The following is a 21,158-nucleotide window of genomic DNA, read 5'->3' as shown; positions in this document are numbered from 1 at the left end:
GATCCAAAATCGAAAACTAAATCTAAAAATTACGTTTCAGAAGGGTTTATTGTCCATCGCGTCGCAAATTTTACACTGTGAAAAACGATAAGTTCTTTATTTGTACATGTTATATTTAATTTTTCGAAAAGTTTAATACATTGCACATTTCAATACTACATCTATCGCAGTCGCTATCGCATCAAAATATAATTCTAAATGAATCGAATGCTTTTATACTCGCAACTTTTCTATGTAATTGTTTAAATAATTAATAAATATAACTTGCGTCGCGTAAGAGAATTTAAAAATAATGATAAAATTATAAATGAATCGAGAATTTTAATAAATAAAAGTAAAGCTGAGCTCGTAAAGTTCTCAATCATGTTAATAAAGTGATCATATTTTCCAGATAGCAAATTCAGTTAATATTCAATGTTCTCGCACGAAACGCGCGCTCCGTCAAAGCGTTAACATCGACTAGCGTGTCATTAAAGTATAATTACAATATCGCACCGAGTACTTTCTCATCCTTATCCGTAACTAATAGTGTAACCCATAGACACCATCAGTACTTCTTTGATCGCCGGATGCAACTGACGTTCGATGTATTTGGTTAACGCCTGGCTAGCGCCTTGCAAGAACACATCCTCCATTTCTCTCGTGATATGCTCCTTCGACTGCCAGTTCTTGTTCGGATCCTCCAAATCGATAGGGAATAGATTGTCGTCCACGGCGAGCTGTCTCACTGCCCGGGATACGTTTTGCGGCGGATCCTCGCTCTGAAGGCTGTCGGTCAAATTGAGACTCGCGGTGACGTTCAGAGATTTCCCCGTCGACTTCGTCTCCAACGCATCCGCGACGACCGTCGTGGCGCGCGCGAATCGATGCCGAGTCGTCGAACGTCTCTGGCGCACCGACTTGGTGATCCAGGAATTCTTCCTCCAAATACCGAAGCTCGTCTCGGGCGCGTGCGAGTAACGCGGATGTCGGCTCTCGTTCGGTATGATAACGTCGGCCTCTTCGGTGACGTCCGCCAGCTGTCTCGGTTCCGCCGCGTCATACTTGTTCGCAGCTCCCAGGAGCAACGATAATGTCGGCGTTACCTGTGACAAACGGTAAGATCGATAATGAATCATCGTTTACGCGCGCGAATAGAGATTTTGCTGGCGCGGCAAATTTTACGCTGTTGCGACAAATTGATCTTGCCGTCGAAATTCGTATTAGCAGCGACCAGCTTTCGCCGCGATAGCGAAATGCATTAGGAATAAATTGTTTCGCGATTCTCTCGAAATACTTTTCACGCTTATTTCAGGTGAGATGATCGTGAAACAAGTTGCATTCACGGTTCACCTTTTCGCTCGCCGAATGATACGGCGGCCATTTGTCCTGCCGCTTGATTTGCTTGTCGAAGCGCGTGGGGTGACAGCCGTACGCGTAGATCGAGGCGAATCTGGGTTCCAGGAAGCTGGACTCCGTGCGTATACGCATCTGGCCGCGTCCGCGCGCGATCGGGCTGGTGAGAAAGTCGATGCCCGCGCGCCTCAGTCGCAGTGTCATTCTGCAGGACTCGGCGAGATTCAGGGCGTGATGATCTCGCGGAATTAAAGACACTATGCCGGACACCGAGAGATCGTTGAATACCACGCGCGTCCTCAGAGCGTGGCGATTGGGCTCGTACATGCATTGCTCCACCCGCGCCCAATGACTTCCGGACTCCTTCGTGTTTTCCGGCAGCTGCGAAGCAATTTCAACTGCATTAACAATCCACTCATTGTTTTCACACACACGCGTTAGTTTTGGAACCTAATTTCTCGGAATTGAATCTTTGTATATTCCAAATTATAAAAAATAGTATAAATTAGAGAAGAATCTGCGGAATAATAAAAATTATAGCACTTCCCTGATGGAAATATTTTTCTGAAAATTTAACGAAATTTTGCTGAAATGTATTTGAAAATTTCTCTCAATTGACCCCATTAATTAGTTTCGTAAATATTTCAGCAATTTTTCATTATAAAGTAACAGTTTTCAGTTTAATTCAGTAAATTTCATAAGGATAATTATTTCAAAACTCTTTTATTTATTACTTTTCAGCAGTAAATTTTAACTTTCCTTATATTTCATAGTATTACATTAAATTTTCATACGGAAAATTATGATTTATTTTGAAATATATTCAGTAATTTTTCAAAAACTTTTATTTTACTTTTCATTGATTTCATAGTACTTTCAGCAAAATATTTCCATCAGGGTTGATAAGGAATAATTTATAATATATATTCGTGTGAATATAAATTTTAATTTTTCAAGAACAAAGTAATATCGAAGCAAAGTCGATTTAACAATCGCAATACCTTTACAGCTATACGAGAGACGGACATTTCGAAAGGGGCGGAACTCAGTTCTCGCTGATATGACGTTCCAGCTTCCTTTTCGTCCAATTTGTTTCTTTTCGCAGTATCCCTATGAAGCGCGTCCAGTGCACGCTCCAGCGGTCCGCTGCACGCGTTCCCATTGCCAAAACCGGCGTACGCGATACCGGTCGACGAGAGCATGAATAGCCAAATTGCCAACTGTCGGAGCTGCATCACCTGCGATAAGCATTGCGATTTTATCTGTTATGTATACATATCTTGCAAGCACAACCGAGTTGAGACACTTTCTCTTTAACGAGTTTCAGCATGCACGACTTTCGTAATATCGTCTTCACAACTTCGGCGGATTTCAAAACGCATTGAAGAAGAGGAAACGTTGCTTTTGTCAACTATTATACAATTCAAAAAAGAATTAAAAACATCGGTTAATGACGAGAAAAGAATTTTACTTAACAGAAAAGAAAATCCCGAAGAAGACTAAAAAAAGTGATGACCGAAGCGATGTTTAATTAATAGCGCTTAATAAAATTTTTGCATTTTTCAGCGACGATTACGGTTTACACGCCCGCCTATGCTGCGTGCCTCGTGTACGTCATTAAAATATCTCCCAAGACATCCTGTAGAAACTCAGTGGACTGAAGTCCCCGAAACAGAGCATGAAAGCGTCTCCATTCCGCTTACCGTCAACGATAGTTGGCTTGTGTGAAACTAGGAAGTACGATATTTGTTGTGTGGCTCATTAACGTTAATTGCCGCGCGGGCGGAGCGATACGCATCTGTAGATCTGATAGCGTCGTTCTTGACACAATCAGATGCGAAGAAACAATTCGACAAAATCAATAAGATTAATTAATACATTTTTTAATTCAATAAAAAAAATCTATCTTTCAATTAATTTACAGATAAATGCGGCGCGCTGATTGAAATATCGTGGAAAATCCGACGCGTAACGTGGCGATATTTCATATTTTCTATTTATTAATTGGTCAATGACTCGCGCCGTCGCAAGTACGCGCGTACACAGAGACACCGTGCATTGTGTTACTGTTTATGAGCGGTACAGGCGGCGAATCAAGTTGCGTGAGATTCCACGACGTTCCTATGGCGAAATTGCATTGTTTGCTCTTATATATGCTAATGCAGAATCCATTCATCCCGCTGGCGTGTTCTCGCGCTCCGTTAATCATTTTGGTCGTATTCAATAGGTACTTACGATACTTTGCGCGGTGCGAAATATTTGAGCGAAACTCTTTCCTTGCTTCCTATTCCTTTATCCAAGTGTGCGAGGACGATACACACGCATTGGATGCGACATGAATCTACACGTGAATTTTATACTGAATTAGTAAAATATATTCTGCGAGTAATTTTCATTCTTGTGCGCTCGAAATACAAATTAAATTGTGAATGGATTTTTTTATTCAGTGACTACTTGTGGCTTATGTTGTCACGTTTTTATCGCTAGTTTAATATTCATTATTTCGTTGTCATGTTTTATATTTAAAAAATCCTTCAATTTCGAATTCCGTTTTTAAATGTCAGTGATTTATTGCAGTGAATCTTGACGGTGTGTTTTCTTGAAAACAAGTAATGGGGTTCGGAGACAATAGCTGATAAGATTTATGAATATTTTTTTTCAAATAATGCCACACTGCTTCATTTCTTAGTCACAAAATTTTGTTTGGAAAATTTTGCATTACAACGGAAAGTCTAAAAAAAAAAAAAAAAAAAAAAAGACAGAAACTTCTCGAAAAACAGGAAAAATGTTGAAAAATCTTACACGCATTGTTCAAACTGTTAAAAAGCGCTTGCGTTGTCGCCTCCTTTCCCCCGACATTTTTACCGCTCTAATTGGCATAGGCTTTCACTGTACATATATTTGAATTTGTCACTTAAGTGTACTGCAATTCTTAAAAAAAAAAAAAAAAAGAATCACACACTTACTTCGTGGAGTATTCGAATCACTTTCAGTGACAAGCACGTCGACTGGCACTTGTGATAACGCACGCAAAATCGCACCTCGCACCTCTTTTCGCGTCGAGACATCGAAGAACAATGAAAGTGCTGCTTCTTGCCCACCGCTCGCACACACAGCCGCGGCCATTCTTTCCACTTTGTGAGTATTGCGTGCAGATACCATGCGGTCAGTGAAAGATAAGAGGTAAAAGGTAAGACGAACTTTTCCCAAATGTAGGGCAGGCCCCCTGTAAACCGATTCTAATTAGTGAATAAAAATAGCCTAGGATTACCGATATTCCGTATAAAAAGGAATCTGAACATCAAATATGTGACACATTTATTGTAACAAAAAAGAATTATACCATGCAACGATTAAATAATATGATTTATATCTGATTTTTTGATATATTGCTATATTTACGATTATAGAGAATAGAATGAAATAAATATGTAATGTAATCGGTTTTTTTTTTCCTGTACAGAACCTTTGATTATATAAAGAGATTTAAATAATAGCCAGAATAATTAATCTTAATTAAGGCGGATAATTAAAAATAGAAACAAGCTTGGCACGATTCTAATATTTTTAGTAATATAACTTAATTGTTTTTACCTACTTTTCGGCGCTGTCGCGTCCATTGATTTCTACAATATTCTCATCTAACGATTTGCTTCCAGCACGAAAAAAATCGAATATTAAATTTGCGTTAAAAGTGTCAAATGTAAAATTAGAATTAGAAAGATCGCACGAGCTTTTTATTCGAGTATACAAAAATTGCAGCGACGCGCGTGGCGGAAGAGCGAACTGATGTTTGTCCAGCGGTTCGATTGGTCGCGCGCGGACAAATCTCGCACGCATCGCGAGACGCGATTGGTGGACAAGGCCGTGTTTTCATGCCGCGGAGAGAAGTGTGCCGTTAGAGCGCTTTCGGACGTCGCCCTTCAAGATGTATGCGCATACTCTATGGTAACTCTATGGAGTAGCAACGCGCAAACCGAACAACGAAGCGCGAATAAGCGAACGTACGACCGCGGGTCCACCGTAGCCGGTATCGAATTGCAGTATTCATCCGATTCGCATCCGGTTTCTGGCGTTTTCGGGACGGGCGCACGCATCGACGCGGCCACCGCGCGCAGTGCCGTTATGACGGATCCGCGCGTCGCTGCATTTCATACGCGTTCCGGCGAGCCGTGTGGTAGCTCTCTCGCGCGAGTGGTGGCTCTTGTCGAATAATGGCGCGCCGGGACGAGTAGCCCAGCTGACAGTCGTGCTAACAAAATGGTAATTCGCCGCGGCCGTGCACCGGGAGGCGATACGTTTCCGCATACGTGAGCTACGACCGGGGCGGGACGGGCGGGACGGGGAGGTTTGGGCTACGATGAGTACTGACAGTCATGATCAGACAAAACCCTGCAAGACACCTGCGAGGAGCGAGGAGGAGAGCGCGTTTGATGGTAAACGGATTAAAAAGGAGCGCAGTGACATTTGTGTGGAGAATGGCGACGCTACCGTCGCCGCTGCTGCCTCTACCTCGTCCGCCACAGCCACCGCCGCCGCCGCCACCGCTACCGCCACCACCGTTCCTGCCGTCGTCGAGAAACGACATCCGCCGGCCGGTAGATTTGCTTCGAATGGCTTTCACGGGGACAGTGATCTACTGCAAGACCTCGTTGCGACCAAGTTTGCGGCACTGGCTAATCACGGTGCTTCCTCCAAGCAGGACAAGATTCGGATTATGATAGAGGATGGCATTAGGTTAAGTCGATCTTGAGTCTCGAACAAATCTTATGTGGTCGTCACGTGTCTCAGTTCTCTTTATTCGTTTTATGTCTTATGTATGGCTGTAAAGTTCTCGAACTGAGCTTTTCACAGACAGCGGGATAACTGTGGAAATAGTTAATAGATTGTTCAATGAATTGTGTAGAGTTTTCAATAATTGAAGCGCCAGCGCTTACAAACAATGAGCTGCAACATGTACAAATGTTGCACGTGTGTGATGTTGCATCAAGATTTCAAGACAAACTCCTGTTACATCTTTGTTTTAAATTAGACAAAATATTTCAGAAAATTTTAATGTTATATGTAACAGAATATAATGAGCATACGACAATGTTTTTTTATATTGTTCAACATTATTCGAATACAGTTTAAACGATTAGTAGAATAACGTTATGATAAACTTGAACTTTACAGTCACACATGTAGTCAAATATCTTTTAAATCACAAGTAAATCTATATTTTATTTAAAACATAAAGATAAAAATATTCAATACAAATATATAAACTCTCTTACTTTTCATAAGATATCTGTATTGTCATACATTAAAAACTAAACTTTATGTTAAATAATCTATATTGCTTACGTGTATTTATTATTCTTGAAAGATTAATTCCATCGTTCTGAATAATACATTTTAGTAATACAAGTTTGTTTCTTTAAATTACAGTGAAGAGTCTAGAGGGCGTGTGGATGAAATCTATTCTCAAGTGGAACAACTCAAGATAGAAGAAAAGTTATTGTTGTACCTGAAATTTCCATTACTGCTGACAAATCCAAATGGGACTGTCGATCCACTGAGACAGCCACTAAATCCCTTAGGAAATCGTTATGAAATTCATCAGACTATTATGTGGATTAAGACACACTTGGAAGAAGATCCAGAAGTATCCTTACCGAAGCAAGAAGTCTATGACGAATACAAGTAAGTTGTCTGTATATCACATTAATATTCTGTCGAGGAAATCTAATAAAAATGTTCTTCTGAAGCAACATGAGCATTGTTTAAAAGTTTTTTGGAAGCCACGTTTTCAAGCGCTTGTTATATTTCTATACATTGTTCTTTTTAACGCTGTGGCTCGAAAGAAAAATATTACATGCTCAATTTATCACATTTTCCTATCTAATCTTTAGAAATTTAGAATGGAAAAATGAAAGAAAGGTTTTGTTATCTATTTGTATTAATGTTTTTGAAGAAACGTTTAATGATATCATATCATATCTTGTATAACATGTATTGTATAACAATATTTTCAGCATGTATTGTATAACAAATTCTATGAAGCCGCTATCGACAGCGGACTTCGGAAAAGTCATGAAACAAGTATACCCGCGAGTACGTCCTCGCCGTCTAGGAACACGAGGCAACTCTCGTTACTGTTACGCAGGAATGCGCAAGCGAATTAAATTGGATCCTCCGACATTGCCAAAGATATCTGACCTTCAAATTGTGAGCAACAAACAAGCTAGACAGTATTACGTACATTATATTTTTGCTTCATTTATCGATGAATACTTTTCGGTAGAAAATTGCTTACATTTTCTGTTATTAATCTCTTATATTTTAAATTAAATCGTGTACATTTTGTCACGCAACATTACACGGCAATTGTTACATTAGATATTAGTGCTTTTATTATCTAAATATTAACACTCAAACTATTTAGCTTCCAAAATAAATGTACAACACTTGACTATTGTTGAATTAAGGAGGAGCATGCGGAGGAAAGCATTACTGAGGAAATGCTAGGCGCTGCGTCTACGTTGATAAGAGAATGGGCAGAAAGCGTGTTGGGCCTGAAATTTCAAAATTTGAGTGCCTTAGCGCGGCATCTTGTTGATAATCTCTGTGTCAATACTCGATCTCTGGCTGCTGTGTGCATTTTGTCTGCTTCGGACGAGCGCAATGCCTCGTCTGACAAAGGTAAGCACATGAAAATTAGTTTCATCGAATGCCCATTGTTTTCGCAATTTAATTCTCGATCGTTAAATTCTCCAGAGGCGATCTCGGATCTACCGACAACACCTGTGAGTGGTAAGCCTGCTAAGCTTCGAGAGGCTCAGCTGCAGTTGCAACGCAAGCTTCAGCAACGCGAACATATAAAGGACCAGAAACATGGTCTTGATACCATTGTACAGGTATGCGCTTTCAATTTACGCGAAAATATATAAAAAATTCATGTGAATGATATCGGTAAATTTTGTTTTTCCGGCTAACCTTTCATTTGCCAACATTTAACTTGACAGGTTTGATTAAATCCTGTAATCAGTGTACATTTCTTTACGATTCTAGAAGGCTCAGCCATAAAATAGAATTCTGATAAAACTGTTGATTACTCGCGAAACTTGTTTTCTTACAGAATGTAATTGTTTTTTCGCAGAGCAAAGAGAAGGCCGTCAACAGTAAAGGAAATGTCAGTCATAAGGGATGTAAGAAAGCTAAATCCAACCAGTCGTCACAAGGTGCAACCTCAGTGACAACACTGGCCGCGCAAAATTCGCTGGCAAAGCTGTCTGTAGTCTTCAATCGACAAAAGAGAGTATCGAAAGCCATCCAACAGCAGCAACAGCAGCAGCAGCAGCAACAACAACAGCAGCAGCCCTGCAATATCCCCCAGGAGTCTAACTGTGATAATCTAGTGGTACAATCGCGCGACGACGGACAGAATAGCAACTCTAGAGTAATGTTGAGCGCACAGCGCGATGTCAAAGGTAAAAATTCCAGGAAACGTGCCAATAATCCAATTGTAACGCAACAGGAGCCCAGCCCTGAGAAACAGACGAAGCTTGCAGAAGAAAGCCCGGATCATTCCAACGCTTTGCTGACCAAGCTGGCGTCTATCCAACGCGCCGGCAAGATATCGGTAATATTGGCCGGTAAGCCGCGATCCATCAGGTGCAAAGCGGTCGAGACTGCGGACAGTCAGCTCATTAAAAACTGTGATATCATCTCGTCGAGGAGTTTTTCCGCCACTGGCGCGGTGGAAGCGTCCTCAGGACTCCTCACGAGGGACCAGATCCGTCTTTTGCAGGATACGCCCGTGTTCAAGGACGAGAAGCTCCGGAGCATCGACACGGACGCCCTGGACGATTATCTGAACGGCGGGAACAATTCGCAGGAGCAGGAGGAGGAGCTGCTGCAGTACTTCCAGCAGAGCAGCTCGTCCAGCTCCGACGTGGAGACCGGCGTCGTCGGCTCCGACGAGCAGATCTCGCGCTCGGACAAGGTGTCGCAGCTGCGGCTGATACTGCAGCAGAACCTGAAGGCGTCCATCGTCACCGCCGAGCCGGCGCCCGCGACCATCGTCCGGCAGAGCGTCGCCGCGGAAAAGCAGGACTCCTCCCAGAAACATAACCTTATTCTGCCGACCCTCCTGAACCATCCGAACCCGAGCAGCACGCGCCGTCGCGTCAGCTTCGAGACGAATGTCGTCGAGCACGCGCAAGAGACCTCGGCGACGCCGAGCGCGACCAACACCGTGCCGCAGAGCCCGAACACGCGACGCAGGATATTCAACTTCACCCCGATCTCGCCCGGACCGCACTCGCCGATCAACGGCCGCGCGTCCAAATCGAACTCGGCGAACGCGAGTCCGTTCGTCTCGCCGCGCAACACCCCGGTGCCGCGGTCGCGCAGCAATTTGCAGGCCGTCAGTTCCAGATCGCGCGGCCAGAAGACGCTTTCCCGCTCAATCTCGTGCAGCGTGCCATACACGATCAAGACGACCGACACCTTCATCGTGCCGACGTCCAGCGGCGCGGAGCCCACGCGACACGTGTTGGTGGCGACGACTAAGTCGTCGGAGGTGAGATGAAGATCGAATATTTTTGGCTAACGGATTCTGTGAGAGATATTCAAATTCGTCGTATTATTGGAACAGTAATAAATTTGATGCAATTTTTTTGCAATTCTAAGTTATGAATTTAGGTTTGTTGAAATGTGCGAATAAAAAATCACAATTTTCTTAATTAATATAAGTCAAAATAAGTGTTTTTGTGGAAGCACGTTTGCTGACAATTTTGGTACAACTATTAATTTTGTTTTTTTCCCCTTGAAATTTGGAAGCCTTATATAAAATAAAAATAAAAAAAAAAGAAAATTAATAATATATAAGGCTCAGCTGATTACTAAAATCAATTAAAATCAATAGGAGCGTAAAGAGCCACAATGCTAGTTCCTCGTGCGAAGGTTAAAATGTATTCGTTAAAATTGTTTACATAAAATCAAACGTTTCGACCTGCCACCAGACCTTCTTCAGTGTACATTAATAAAAATACAATAAAACGGAAAATTCGCTCGCAAAATTCAACATCACATGAAAGATGTGGAAGACGTTAAAATCATCCTTTCCACCCGATTGTAGTTCGGTAGAAAATAAGTTAGTATTGAATACAATTCATGTTGAAACGCTAGTCCACGTAGAGAGGACGAGGTTGAAAAACAGAACAGATAGTCTTTACATTTTGCAAGTCAAGCTCTTAGTGCTTATATAAAATATCTTCCGATGCAGGTCGTCCTGAAGGGACCACCGTGCACCGCATTTCTGGACCTGACGCCTCAGAAGCAATTGCTGATCAACTATCCGAGCCAAGAGAATCTACAGGAAATCAAGAACGTGTACCAAAAGGACCAGCCGCCCCCGCCCGACCAGGAAATCACAGAGCTTCTCCATGCCGGCAGGCACTCGAGCAACGAGCAATTGTTCTACAGATCGCAGTCGGTGCCGCTGCACAGAATGGTGAATCCCGTGTCCCTGATGTCGCCGATTTCCGCGCACCATTGCCTGTCGACGGTGCAGAGTCAGAGCTTCAACCCGTCGACGAGCAGTTCCATCGCGCCTACCCCGGTGCCGAGCGAGTACAACGACTTCGGCACCGCCGTCGGGCAGGAGGGCGCGTACCTGCTGGACGACGCAAACTTCATGTCGGACGAGCAGCAGTTCTTGATGACCGACAAGGAGATCACGACCGAGAATATCAACAATATTCTCACGATCTTGGACGAGGATGGCCAGATGCTGCCGGAGCAGACGACGGAGGAGACGCTGAGCAACGCGATTGTCCTCGACTCCTTGCCGAATGCCAATCTGAATCTGTCGGAGGAGGACATGATGGACCCGTCTATCCTCGGCGTCGCCGGCAGCACGCTGCAGAAGATCATTCAGTCGCGCTCGTACCCGAACACGCCGCTGCCGGCGGCGGTGTCCGCGTACACGCCATCGTACACCGAGGACAGCAACGGCTCTAGATCGTATCCGTCGACGCCTCTGCACACGATGCAGTCGCAGGAGGTGTATCGGGACGCGGGCGAACCGATGCTGTCCAGCCCGATTCTCAATTCTCTCAGCCTGCAGAGCGACACGTCGAACGTCGCCGTTGACGCACCGACCGCGTCCTCCAACAGCTTTTGCAGAAACGTCGCCGAACTCCTGGACGCGAACTTTCTCGACGAAGCCGACACGGAGACGGACGACTTGGATCCCCTCGGTAATTTCGACGGCCTGCAAGATGTGGACTCGTTGACGCCGCTGTTCAACGAAGTCACGGAGCCTAATTGTTGAGACCGCATCTTCGATCCACCGTAATTTCGCACTCGCAAATAAGGTGATGAGATGTTAAACTGTTTTCGGTCCGGTGGTTCTCAGTCGTCTTTATCTCATAGAGACCATTGTAGAATAAACGTCGGAGGTTAGAAGCGAGATATATCAGCGAATTTTAATAAGTACTAAGATATTATTCAATTTTAAGATGTAGGGTATTTTTCGGATAGATTTTCTTTGTATCTATTGCGGCATCTATTCATCAGTTTCAATTATTTGATTTATTTTTTACTACAAATTGTGTATATATATATATTATATATATGCATGTAAAATTAGGTTCTTTATAAAAAATTATTTCAGCTTGTAGTAAATTATGTTTTAACATGCAATTTACTACCCAGGCTGTACTGACTGTTTGATCTTTGCAATAAAGAATAGTATAAAAATGTCTAAAATTTTGAACTTTGCGAAATATGATTTTAAAAGTACGTTTTTAAATAAATGTATAATTTTAATGATTTTGTAAAATATATAATTTCATAGAAAACTTTGTTTCCAACATAAAGTATGTAATGTATATGAGAGAAAGTCAAACAAAGAAAGGGCTTTTTTTGATTCTTCAATCGAGTTTTTTTTTAGTTTTGACTTTTTCTATAGGTATTCTATTTGTATATATTATATATTTTATTATGAGAATTGTATAATATTATTCTTCGGCAAAGTTTACAATTTCCCTCGCAACGTGAAAAGTCAGTCGCAATGTACGATGTCCAACTGCAACTTTTATTTCATTTGTGAATATACTCGACACTTTACGCGAGCACAAGTTCAAATATTTATATGTTTTGATCTTTCAAACGTCCTAGTGAGAAGTGAAATTGCATTTTTGTACATTTTAGCTAAATACTAAATTATTAATTGTGTATAAATGAATGATTACAATATGTCTTCTGTATAATGTCAATCTTGTGTATTTTAATATGACTGATAAACTGATTCGATAATGTTTAATTAATTTTTAATCATTATTCCGTAGAACGGCTAGCTATCTTATAGAATAACTAGGTGAAATATGTAAACTAGGAGAGGAAAAACTTATAAATATCGGAGAAATTTTCATCCTATATTCGAGAAAGAAGAGAGAGAAAGAGAGAGAGAGAGAGAGAGAGAGAGAGAGAGAGAGAGAGAGAGAGAGAGAACCAAGTATTTTATACAAGACCTAATTATTCTATACAATGCCTAATTGCAATGTTCTATAAGTAAATTAAATAACAAATATTTAAGCTTGTAAATTTCTAAATATCGAAAGCGTTGAGAACCACTTAAGCGACTCTGATCTACCAAAAGAACAAACTGCAAAAAATGCGCGATTGCCAATTCCTTCAATGATCCTTCCAAGTTGTGCAAAGTGAGCGAGGGATATTTGATTTAAAATCGATCGACATTCAACCGAACGAATAGCGCGGAGGTAAAAGCAAACAATTCTCGATACGGCGACAGCAGTCGCTGCGGGCGATTGTGAACAGGAATCGACACGTATTAAAATATTATGCATATTTACTAAACGCACAAGTAACTTTAGGTAGAGATTACTCTTGGTGTAATCGTGTAAGCAGGGTTGAACACCTTACAATTATATTTAAAATTCATATTAAAGTAGCTATTACCTGCGATCGCGCATTCGAAAAAATACTCATGTTTTTAATAAGAAAAAAAGGGGGGAAAAAGGAGGAAGATCGAAGAGAGATGGACGCCGATTGCTTTCCGATGGGCACTTTACTACGTATGTGTACGCCACACGTTAGAAATGTGTATGAATACATGCAGTACCGTATATATGTGTGTATATATAAATATATATACATATACATATATGGACAGTCAATAGATATATATAAATACATATATATATATATATATATATACTCTGTTCCTTGAGAGAATAATTTCGATTTATCAGATGCCACTTTGGAGACCGAAAGGCGGAAACGAATACAACACCATCGCACGATAATTCGCAACTTATTAGATACCGAAGTCATTCTCTCACGAAGCGGAATATAGTCGTACGTGAGAAGCGACAGTCTTATTCGAGCATAAGTTTAGTTAAGTTATTTTTTCTTTTTTTTTTCTTTTTTTTTTCAAGCATGAGATGCGACACACGCGTCGAAATACAAGGAAGAAAATGACGATATATCGACGGCTGTATACACAATATCAGATTTTGTACTAAAGACTATTCTCGAGTTCTGTAAAATGGTGTACATGTATTACCATACCTATTTAACAGACACTCCTCTTTGTCATTAAGCGCTCTTCTTTAAGGAAGCATCCCCAAAGAACGGAAATTGAGATGTCGGGCGGACAAGTCGCAAAATTGCAAGGACGAGAGTCGCGCCCTTAAAATGGCATCCGCGGCATGTTCGCAACACTCGAAGATATAACAGCATGTAATGGAAACTTCTCGCACTGCATTCGAAGCCAGTATAAAATACTTGAAAGCATAATGGTGTTTTTTTTATGATACAAACGAAACTTTCTGAAGCATATATGTAGATCCGAACATATCGAACCTGTTACGGCCACTTTGACGTACAGCAACATCCAAATGGGAGAATCGAAATTTCAATGCGATATGTATACATGTTATCTATATATTAATATCTAAATGTTGATGGAGAATAGTACGAAATTTTTCGAGCATGTAACATTCGTCGAAATAAAAAGAAAAGTCTTAATAAACATTGATTCAGGGACTATTTATTTCAGAGTTGCGACGAAAAATTACGTCAGTTAGTTTCAATCTACAGCAGATGTTCGATATGTCCCCTGTTCATTTTGACAGTTTTATTTCCCGTTATATGTTGACAACAGTTTTCGACTCGCTTCGTTGATTCAGCCAAGGTATCGATTGATATAACAAATCTAATGGGCTTAGATTCCGTAAATAAGTAAGCCGTGTAAACAAGATCTTCGCGTTCTATTTCAGTTTTCGTGAAAACAATTATTTAACTTTTTTAGACCGATGCTTGTCAAGACGCTTTTCTGTTTAGTTTGATGAACATTACATGCTCGTATAATCGGTTCGAATAAATATCGATCACTTTTTGTTTCTGTAACAAGCTGGAAAAAAATAAAGTTGAATAATAATAAGTAATAATAATATTGAATATATTGAATAAATCATAGTAATAAAAAAATTGGGAAATCTATTGGGTGAATTATTGAATTGTTGCATTTCTACATAAATTACAAACGTAAAAAGTGTCTGACCTTACGTCAATTATTGTTATATTTATATTTCTCGGCTCATCGTGGAAACAAAAAGGAACTTATCGATTGACGCGGATGAAAACATTTTTACCGTACGAGAGGCACCGCTCCGACGCAAATGTTTCGACTTCGCTTCGCAGCTGTGCTGATTTGCATCGACTTGTGTCATCGCCACCGTGCTCAGTTCGATCTGGAATCCAGCAGTGGCTCCAAATTCCTGCGAGTCTTTTGCGCATCCTACCGCGAGACGTGTTTGTACCGATTTCGTGCTTCCTGATCGAGCGAGTACATGAGAAGCCGATTTAAAATCGCCCCTAATCGAATAAATCGGAATATAACCGCGGGGGGTGGGGGATGGGGGGGAGGGTTAGCCGCCGTCGAGAAGTGCGAACGACGACGATGATGTGGTGATCACCGGCGGACGGGCAATGGCTGGACAGACGTCCGGCGAGGAGCGCGAGACGAATCCATCGAGAAATGCCGATAACCTGCTGCACCAAATCGCGTCCACGTCAACGTCCGAGTCAACGAGCAACGAGATGGCCAAGGAAAGGTTTGCGATAGAGGAGCGACTGGCCGCCAAAATGTTCTCCTACGAGATCGTCTGTTTCTTCCTCGCCATCACCTTTACCGCTCTGGCCGCTCTGCACAGCTCGTGAGTCCTCGGGGCTGTCGTCCCGCGTTGCGAACATATGCGTACATCGACAGGCTGTCTATATCTTGAATTTTGCAGGCCTCCCAAAATTTCCAAGCCGCCTGTGGCGAGACCGTTCTTCAACCAGGGCTCCATAGTGCTGGACTTCTACAAGGGTCACTTAGACGCGATGATTGAAAGAGTCACACAAGCGGACTTCAGTTTCGTTATGTATTACGCACCTTGGGACGCGGAGAGCCAGGCGCTCCGACACGAGTTTGAGAGCGTCGCTCGGTTTTATCATCCACAAGTATATAAATTCCTTCCACCGTAAGAGCCTGCGCAGACTCTGAGCGCTTATTCACACACAGCACTTGTGTGTTCTTAGATATTCTTCGCAGCCATTAATTGTTGGCATCCCGATTCAGAGTGCAGAAAGCAGTATAATAAGATCCACGGCTATCCGGTGTTGATGTTGTATCCATCCAGAGATTCGGGTATCAATTACAGAGGGATTCGCACAGCGCCGTACATGATTCGTTTTCTCAATGCACTTATGAATCCCATTGTTAGGATAACGCATAAGGAACAATTGATGGAGTTGTTGGTCACCTATGACGTAAGTGTGAAGTAAGAAAATAATTGTTTTTCAACCAATTACTGCTTATTGCAACAGAAACTTGTCACTTGAGGAAGTCAGTTTAAAATTACAAAGATTCTGATAATTAAATATCAAAATTGAAATATAAAGGAGTAAAAAGAGCCAATTGTTCACGCAAAAATATGAAATAAATAAACACTTCAGTCTGACTTTTTTTGGTGCCAATAATAATATTTAACGCACGCAATTTTGCTCTTTATATTTCAGTACGTTTATATTTTATCAATGAAAAATTTTTGTGATATTTTTTCGATTCTAAAAGTGTTCAAACATTGTAATTTAATAGTTTTAATTATACTTAAATTTTTATGAAATAACGAATGTAATATATGTTCGCCCGTTGATTATGATCTACTTGCAGGCGGTGGTTGTAGGATATTTTAATTTCACACGATTGGACAGGATGCCTGGGTATCGAGAATTCTACAAGGCTGCGATACGTTCGCTGGAAAGAGATCCTAATAGAGAACTGGTGTTCGCCATTGTGACCAGCGCGTCGTCGAGCGAGCTGAATTACGGAGTGTACAAGCTTCCGTCAGCGAGTCTGCTCATGTGGAATGAATCTCTAGTAAGTGTACAGCGCGTCAATCCAACAACTCACTTTGTATAATATACCAGCTTTAAAAACTTGTAGAGTTATCCGGAAGACAATGAGTGGACTTCAGAGAGTATTCTGAATTGGATCAGCATTTCTATCCATCAACCGTCCCTCTGGCTGCAGCCGCCCGGCGTCAAAGCGCTCACTCTTGCGCCGTATTTGCGCGAGGGACCAGTTTTATTTCTTTTCACACCGCGAAATCCGCTCCACATGGAAAACTATATTTACAATCTGGTGCGTCTGGTAACTTTAGGCAATTTTTGAAAGCTATGTCATCAATTTGCAATTCCGAAATGAGAAAATTAGAATGTATGTTTGTTGAAATAATGCTAATATTGTATGCTTTTTACTGACAATCGTCTTTTTATCTTTCAGATCAGAGAAATTGGCTTGCAATATTACAATTGTGCGGACAATCTGCTGGCGAAGGACATAGTCGCGCGTTTGGAAGCGAGACGGCACACGGCCAAGATCCGTCATTTGGCGAAAAATCGAGAGTGCGCCGATCTCTTGAACGAAACCAGACCTACAACCTACATCGAGCGGGTAAAGGAATCGTTTGCCAGCGTGTCGATTCAGCAGTGGAGCAACAACACTTGCTGCTCGAATGTCGCGACCAACAAATGTCCCTCGTGCAAGACGAAGACGGTGAATCTGCTAGAAAGAGAGACCTGTGTAGCTGTCTCTAAAAAATTCGACGGCGTTTGCAAGGGCGCCGATGTGTTTACAACTCCTATCACAATCGGACAGCAGATGTACAGCCACAACAATTACATAACGATGAGACTGCAGGAAGAATACGAATTGAAGAGGTAACACACTGATCGCGCGTTTGAATCGCGGCGCAACACTCGTAATAATCCCGATGTTGTTTCACAGCAATTCACGTAATGTTGTTTCAAGGCTGCACGCAGATGCGGAGTACAAAATTTCTTTGTTGAATAAAGAGAACGACGCGCGTTCCGCGAGTATGATAAGAAGGGCCTTTTTGAAGGAGCACTGCAGAAGATGGTTGGCCGGAAACGAGTACCATCCGTCATTGTTCCCACGCGATTCTCCGAGGCAGTTCAATATTAGCTTGAAGGAATCGGTCTGCAAAACCAACAAGACTCTGGCTTTGATAGCTATCGACAGCTTGCGTTACTTTCACTTTGCGGAGCACCTTGGGATTGATATCTCCAAGTGGAGAAACAAAACCGCCGTTGTCATCTTGGACGCCACGGTAAGTTTTGAAATGATAAAAGGACACTTTAACACAATAAGTGTGCGGAATGGAAGATTTATAATTTTTTACATTTCTACGAATTATATATTTTTTCTCTCTTTTCTGTCTCTGTAACACTCTCCATTTCTCTTTTTGTATTTTAGCTAGAAAGTCAGTACGTCATGCATCATGATTTCAGCGAACACGCTCTCGTCGATTTCATAAATAAATATACGCAAGGTTTGTTGGAACGAACGTTGCGTTCGGACAATTCGCAGGGCGATGATGTTCGCGATAAAGCGCAGAAGTTGCCCAACGAGGACAACCGCAGGGACGCGAATTTGTATTCAAAAATTCGCCTACCAGAGCTGACCACAGAAACATTTTTGGACACTATCTTGGATCCATCCAAGGTTAGTCAGAATTAATGTGCTTTAATTAGCAGCGAGAACAATATATGAATAATTGTATAAAGTAATATTCATGCTTCAAACTTTAATTTAAACTTAAATCAGTAAACATACATTGTGAAATATTTGTGTTGAAAATATGTTAAAATTTCGCTAATTATTATACTTTATTACTTATAAAGTAGACCAATATAGGCAATTAAATTTTTTTACAGGATGTCGTTATAATGTACCATTCCCCGTATTGCGGATTTTGTAACGCTATATCGTACGTATACTTGACGGTGGCGCATTATTTATCCAACATGGATCACCTCATTTTTGTAAGAGTCGACGGAGACAACAATGATCTACCATGGGAGTACAACATGAATCACTTTCCATCAATTTTATTCTTCCCTTCGAAGAGGTGTGTTCAATGCGCTTTTTAATCATGCAAATTTCTACAATATTATTTTTATTAACGTGTTCTAAAATCAAAATTTTAAAGCACATTAATCAAAATGTTTTTTTTTTGTATTCTTTATTTTTATCTTCTTTTTTTCTTTACTTATTGAAATAATTTTCGCATTTATGTAAAATACATAGCTCTATCTATGAAGAAATAAATTTTAATATCTAATAACATTTATTTTTGAAATTTCAGAAAAGAAGATAGCACTGTATTTCCGTTTTCTGTTCCTATCACTATTCCAAACCTGCTGAACTTTGTGCTGGCAAACTTGGATGGCGATTCTCACATCGAAGCTCTAACCAATGTGTGTCAAACAGGAACTGGTGAAGCGCCGGATAAATGTATAGCTAGAACTCGATGGCTGTGCCTAGATATTATTGAAGAACTTTTGCGGGACTACCGGAAGCTAAGGCGGCATTTAAGTTTTTTAGATAAAAAAATTGCGCGCAACAAACGCAAGATCATCCTTCTGAAATTAGAGCATATCAAAGACATTCATTTTATTCTGGGCTCTACCGTTGATCTTAGCAGAGATCGAAAGAAGGCGCAATTGATTAGGAGAAAGTTTCACAAGTACTACGAAGCTATTAGACTGCTAGAAAACCAGGTAGAAGGACGACATTACGACTCTAAAAGTGCTGTACATGCGCCAATTGCTAAACGAGAGACAACAAGAAGCGAATTGTGATATAGATTCCGCCTTACAAATGTTAATCAAGATACGTCCATGTGACGATAGATAATAGTACATATTTTGGGATACTCTCGACATTTTGGCCAATGAATCGATGCCAAATTGTAAGAAAGTAAATTTTTTGTTTGACTGTCATTTTTTATAATTCTAAAAGGGATGAAAGAAAGTTAGAATTGATGAAAAAGCACAGAACTGATGATTCTAGAGCTGGCCTAACTCGATGCAATAGAAAGATGAAAGCATGTTTGAAATCCTAATAAATGCAAAATAAAATGTGAGAACATCAACAAAGTGTTGAAAAAATGCGAGTGATTATTTGGCTCAAGATTCTAACTTAATTCAATGCATAGGAATTTTGAATTTGATGTAATATTCTTAGGTGTATAAGGTTCTTATATGCACAGGAAGCCTTAAACATATGACTATCCTGTCTTCCAGCTCTAGTTGCATTGGTTTTAAAGATTATCATCATTCCAACTTAAATAATTCTCTTATCTATATTGGTTTGATCAATTAGTTATGCGATTAAAATGTTGGATATACTTTATCAAAAGGAATGTTTTGAATTGGCACAAGATGCTAAACGAGCAATATTTATACAATAACTTACCTCACTATTTCATTATGTGCCTCAATGTGTCCATTTGTATACAATAAGATAAGCCGTAAATAGCAAAAAGTTTTTAAATTTTGATTTCTTATAATGCGGCATTTGTGATTGGATTAAACGTAAAAACTGTTATTCAATATAAGAGGTGAAAAAGATTTGTGATCTATTTATTTGTACTTACAGTCTGCTGACGATGCGATGACAGTTGTAAATTTTTGTAAATATTGTTATATAGTTGTGCGTGCACGCGTGCGTGCAAATACACATAGTATTCTATTTAAAAATTGTCACACGATTATCTCAGACACTATTAATTATTCAAGAAAATGTTTCAACTGGACAACCAAGTTTGTCGAGAAAAGATTTTGTAGAATGTTTATTATACTTTTTCTCGGAAAAAAACATGCATTTCCTGCAAATATGATAGATCAGCGGGAAAAATGAAATGGAACAAACATGGCGGTTATTTCAGGCCAATCAGTAAAAAGTTGAAAATAACCAGATTTTACTTGAGAAATTTTAGTGTTTCTGACCGACGTATTTTACACATGAGAAAAAAAATAATAAATAGATATGTAAAGTAAACAAATTTTGTAAAAAGAACAGGATGATACAAATATAAGACCTATTCATAAGAAAATAAAAATCGTTTAAATCGAAATAAGTAAAGATTCTTCACTGGATGACAATCATAGACGTATAATAATAGACTGCGCGTTTCCTATCTCTGCCCTATTAAGAAAATGTCCTCACTTTAGAAAGAGACAGCTAATGTTGAACAGTAGTCTCATCTTTATCTAGTGAAGTAGGGGGGAAAAAAAGTCTTCGTTGATTGGTGCATATTGATAGACAGAGAGAAAGAAAGCTACTGTTCAAAATATGTTGTCTCTTTTTAAAGTGAAACAACTTTCCAGCCAAACGCGCAGTTTATTGGAGGATTCACACTGCGTCCGACGTACGACGTCCGATATCCAATAATAGA

At 40.5% G+C, this 21,158-nt stretch overlaps 3 protein-coding genes across 6 annotated transcripts; 2 read left to right on the top strand and 1 right to left on the bottom strand.

Annotated features, from left to right (window-relative positions):
- Positions 1 to 80: 80 nt before the first annotated feature.
- On the bottom strand, positions 81 to 5,092 carry LOC105668631 (uncharacterized). 3 transcript variants are annotated; one of them, XM_012361082.2, is made up of 5 exons: positions 4,934 to 5,092; positions 4,302 to 4,561; positions 2,337 to 2,573; positions 1,333 to 1,716; positions 81 to 1,085 (listed from the first exon to the last, which is right to left on the bottom strand). In XM_012361082.2, exons 1-5 carry the CDS (start codon positions 4,953 to 4,955, stop codon positions 513 to 515), a joined length of 1,476 nt encoding a protein of 491 aa, XP_012216505.1. In that variant the 5' UTR covers positions 4,956 to 5,092; the 3' UTR covers positions 81 to 512. The 3 variants fall into 3 exon arrangements, with proteins under 3 accessions (XP_012216505.1, XP_012216506.1, XP_067213390.1); XM_012361083.2 differs by having other exon boundaries at positions 4,930 to 5,059; XM_067357289.1 differs by lacking the exon at positions 4,934 to 5,092 and adding an exon at positions 3,571 to 3,676 and having other exon boundaries at positions 4,302 to 4,578.
- Positions 5,093 to 5,270: 178 nt separating this feature from the next.
- Positions 5,271 to 14,386, top strand: LOC105668634 (uncharacterized). Its single transcript, XM_012361092.2, is given in 9 exon segments — positions 5,271 to 5,847; positions 5,849 to 5,924; positions 5,927 to 6,072; positions 6,766 to 7,020; positions 7,353 to 7,545; positions 7,806 to 8,019; positions 8,095 to 8,234; positions 8,477 to 9,901; positions 10,607 to 14,386. Coding segments are annotated over 9 exon segments (3,651 nt in total). The 5' UTR covers positions 5,271 to 5,695; the 3' UTR covers positions 11,657 to 14,386.
- A 142-nt stretch (positions 14,387 to 14,528) lies between these two features.
- On the top strand, positions 14,529 to 20,331 carry LOC105668638 (thioredoxin domain-containing protein 11). 2 transcript variants are annotated; one of them, XM_012361098.2, is made up of 10 exons: positions 14,529 to 15,566; positions 15,645 to 15,855; positions 15,934 to 16,164; positions 16,568 to 16,774; positions 16,841 to 17,038; positions 17,180 to 17,616; positions 17,708 to 18,026; positions 18,173 to 18,421; positions 18,634 to 18,827; positions 19,065 to 20,331. In XM_012361098.2, the coding sequence occupies exons 1-10, from the start codon at positions 15,340 to 15,342 to the stop codon at positions 19,558 to 19,560; spliced, it is 2,769 nt and encodes a 922-aa protein (XP_012216521.1). In that variant the 5' UTR covers positions 14,529 to 15,339; the 3' UTR covers positions 19,561 to 20,331. The 2 variants fall into 2 exon arrangements, with proteins under 2 accessions (XP_012216521.1, XP_012216520.1); XM_012361097.2 differs by having other exon boundaries at positions 17,684 to 18,026.
- Positions 20,332 to 21,158: the final 827 nt, after the last annotated feature.

The sequence above is a fragment of the Linepithema humile genome, chromosome 6, assembly GCF_040581485.1.
Source record: "Linepithema humile isolate Giens D197 chromosome 6, Lhum_UNIL_v1.0, whole genome shotgun sequence".
Classification (NCBI taxonomy): domain Eukaryota; kingdom Metazoa; phylum Arthropoda; class Insecta; order Hymenoptera; family Formicidae; genus Linepithema; species Linepithema humile.
This window is presented reverse-complemented; position numbering and strand designations above follow the sequence as displayed.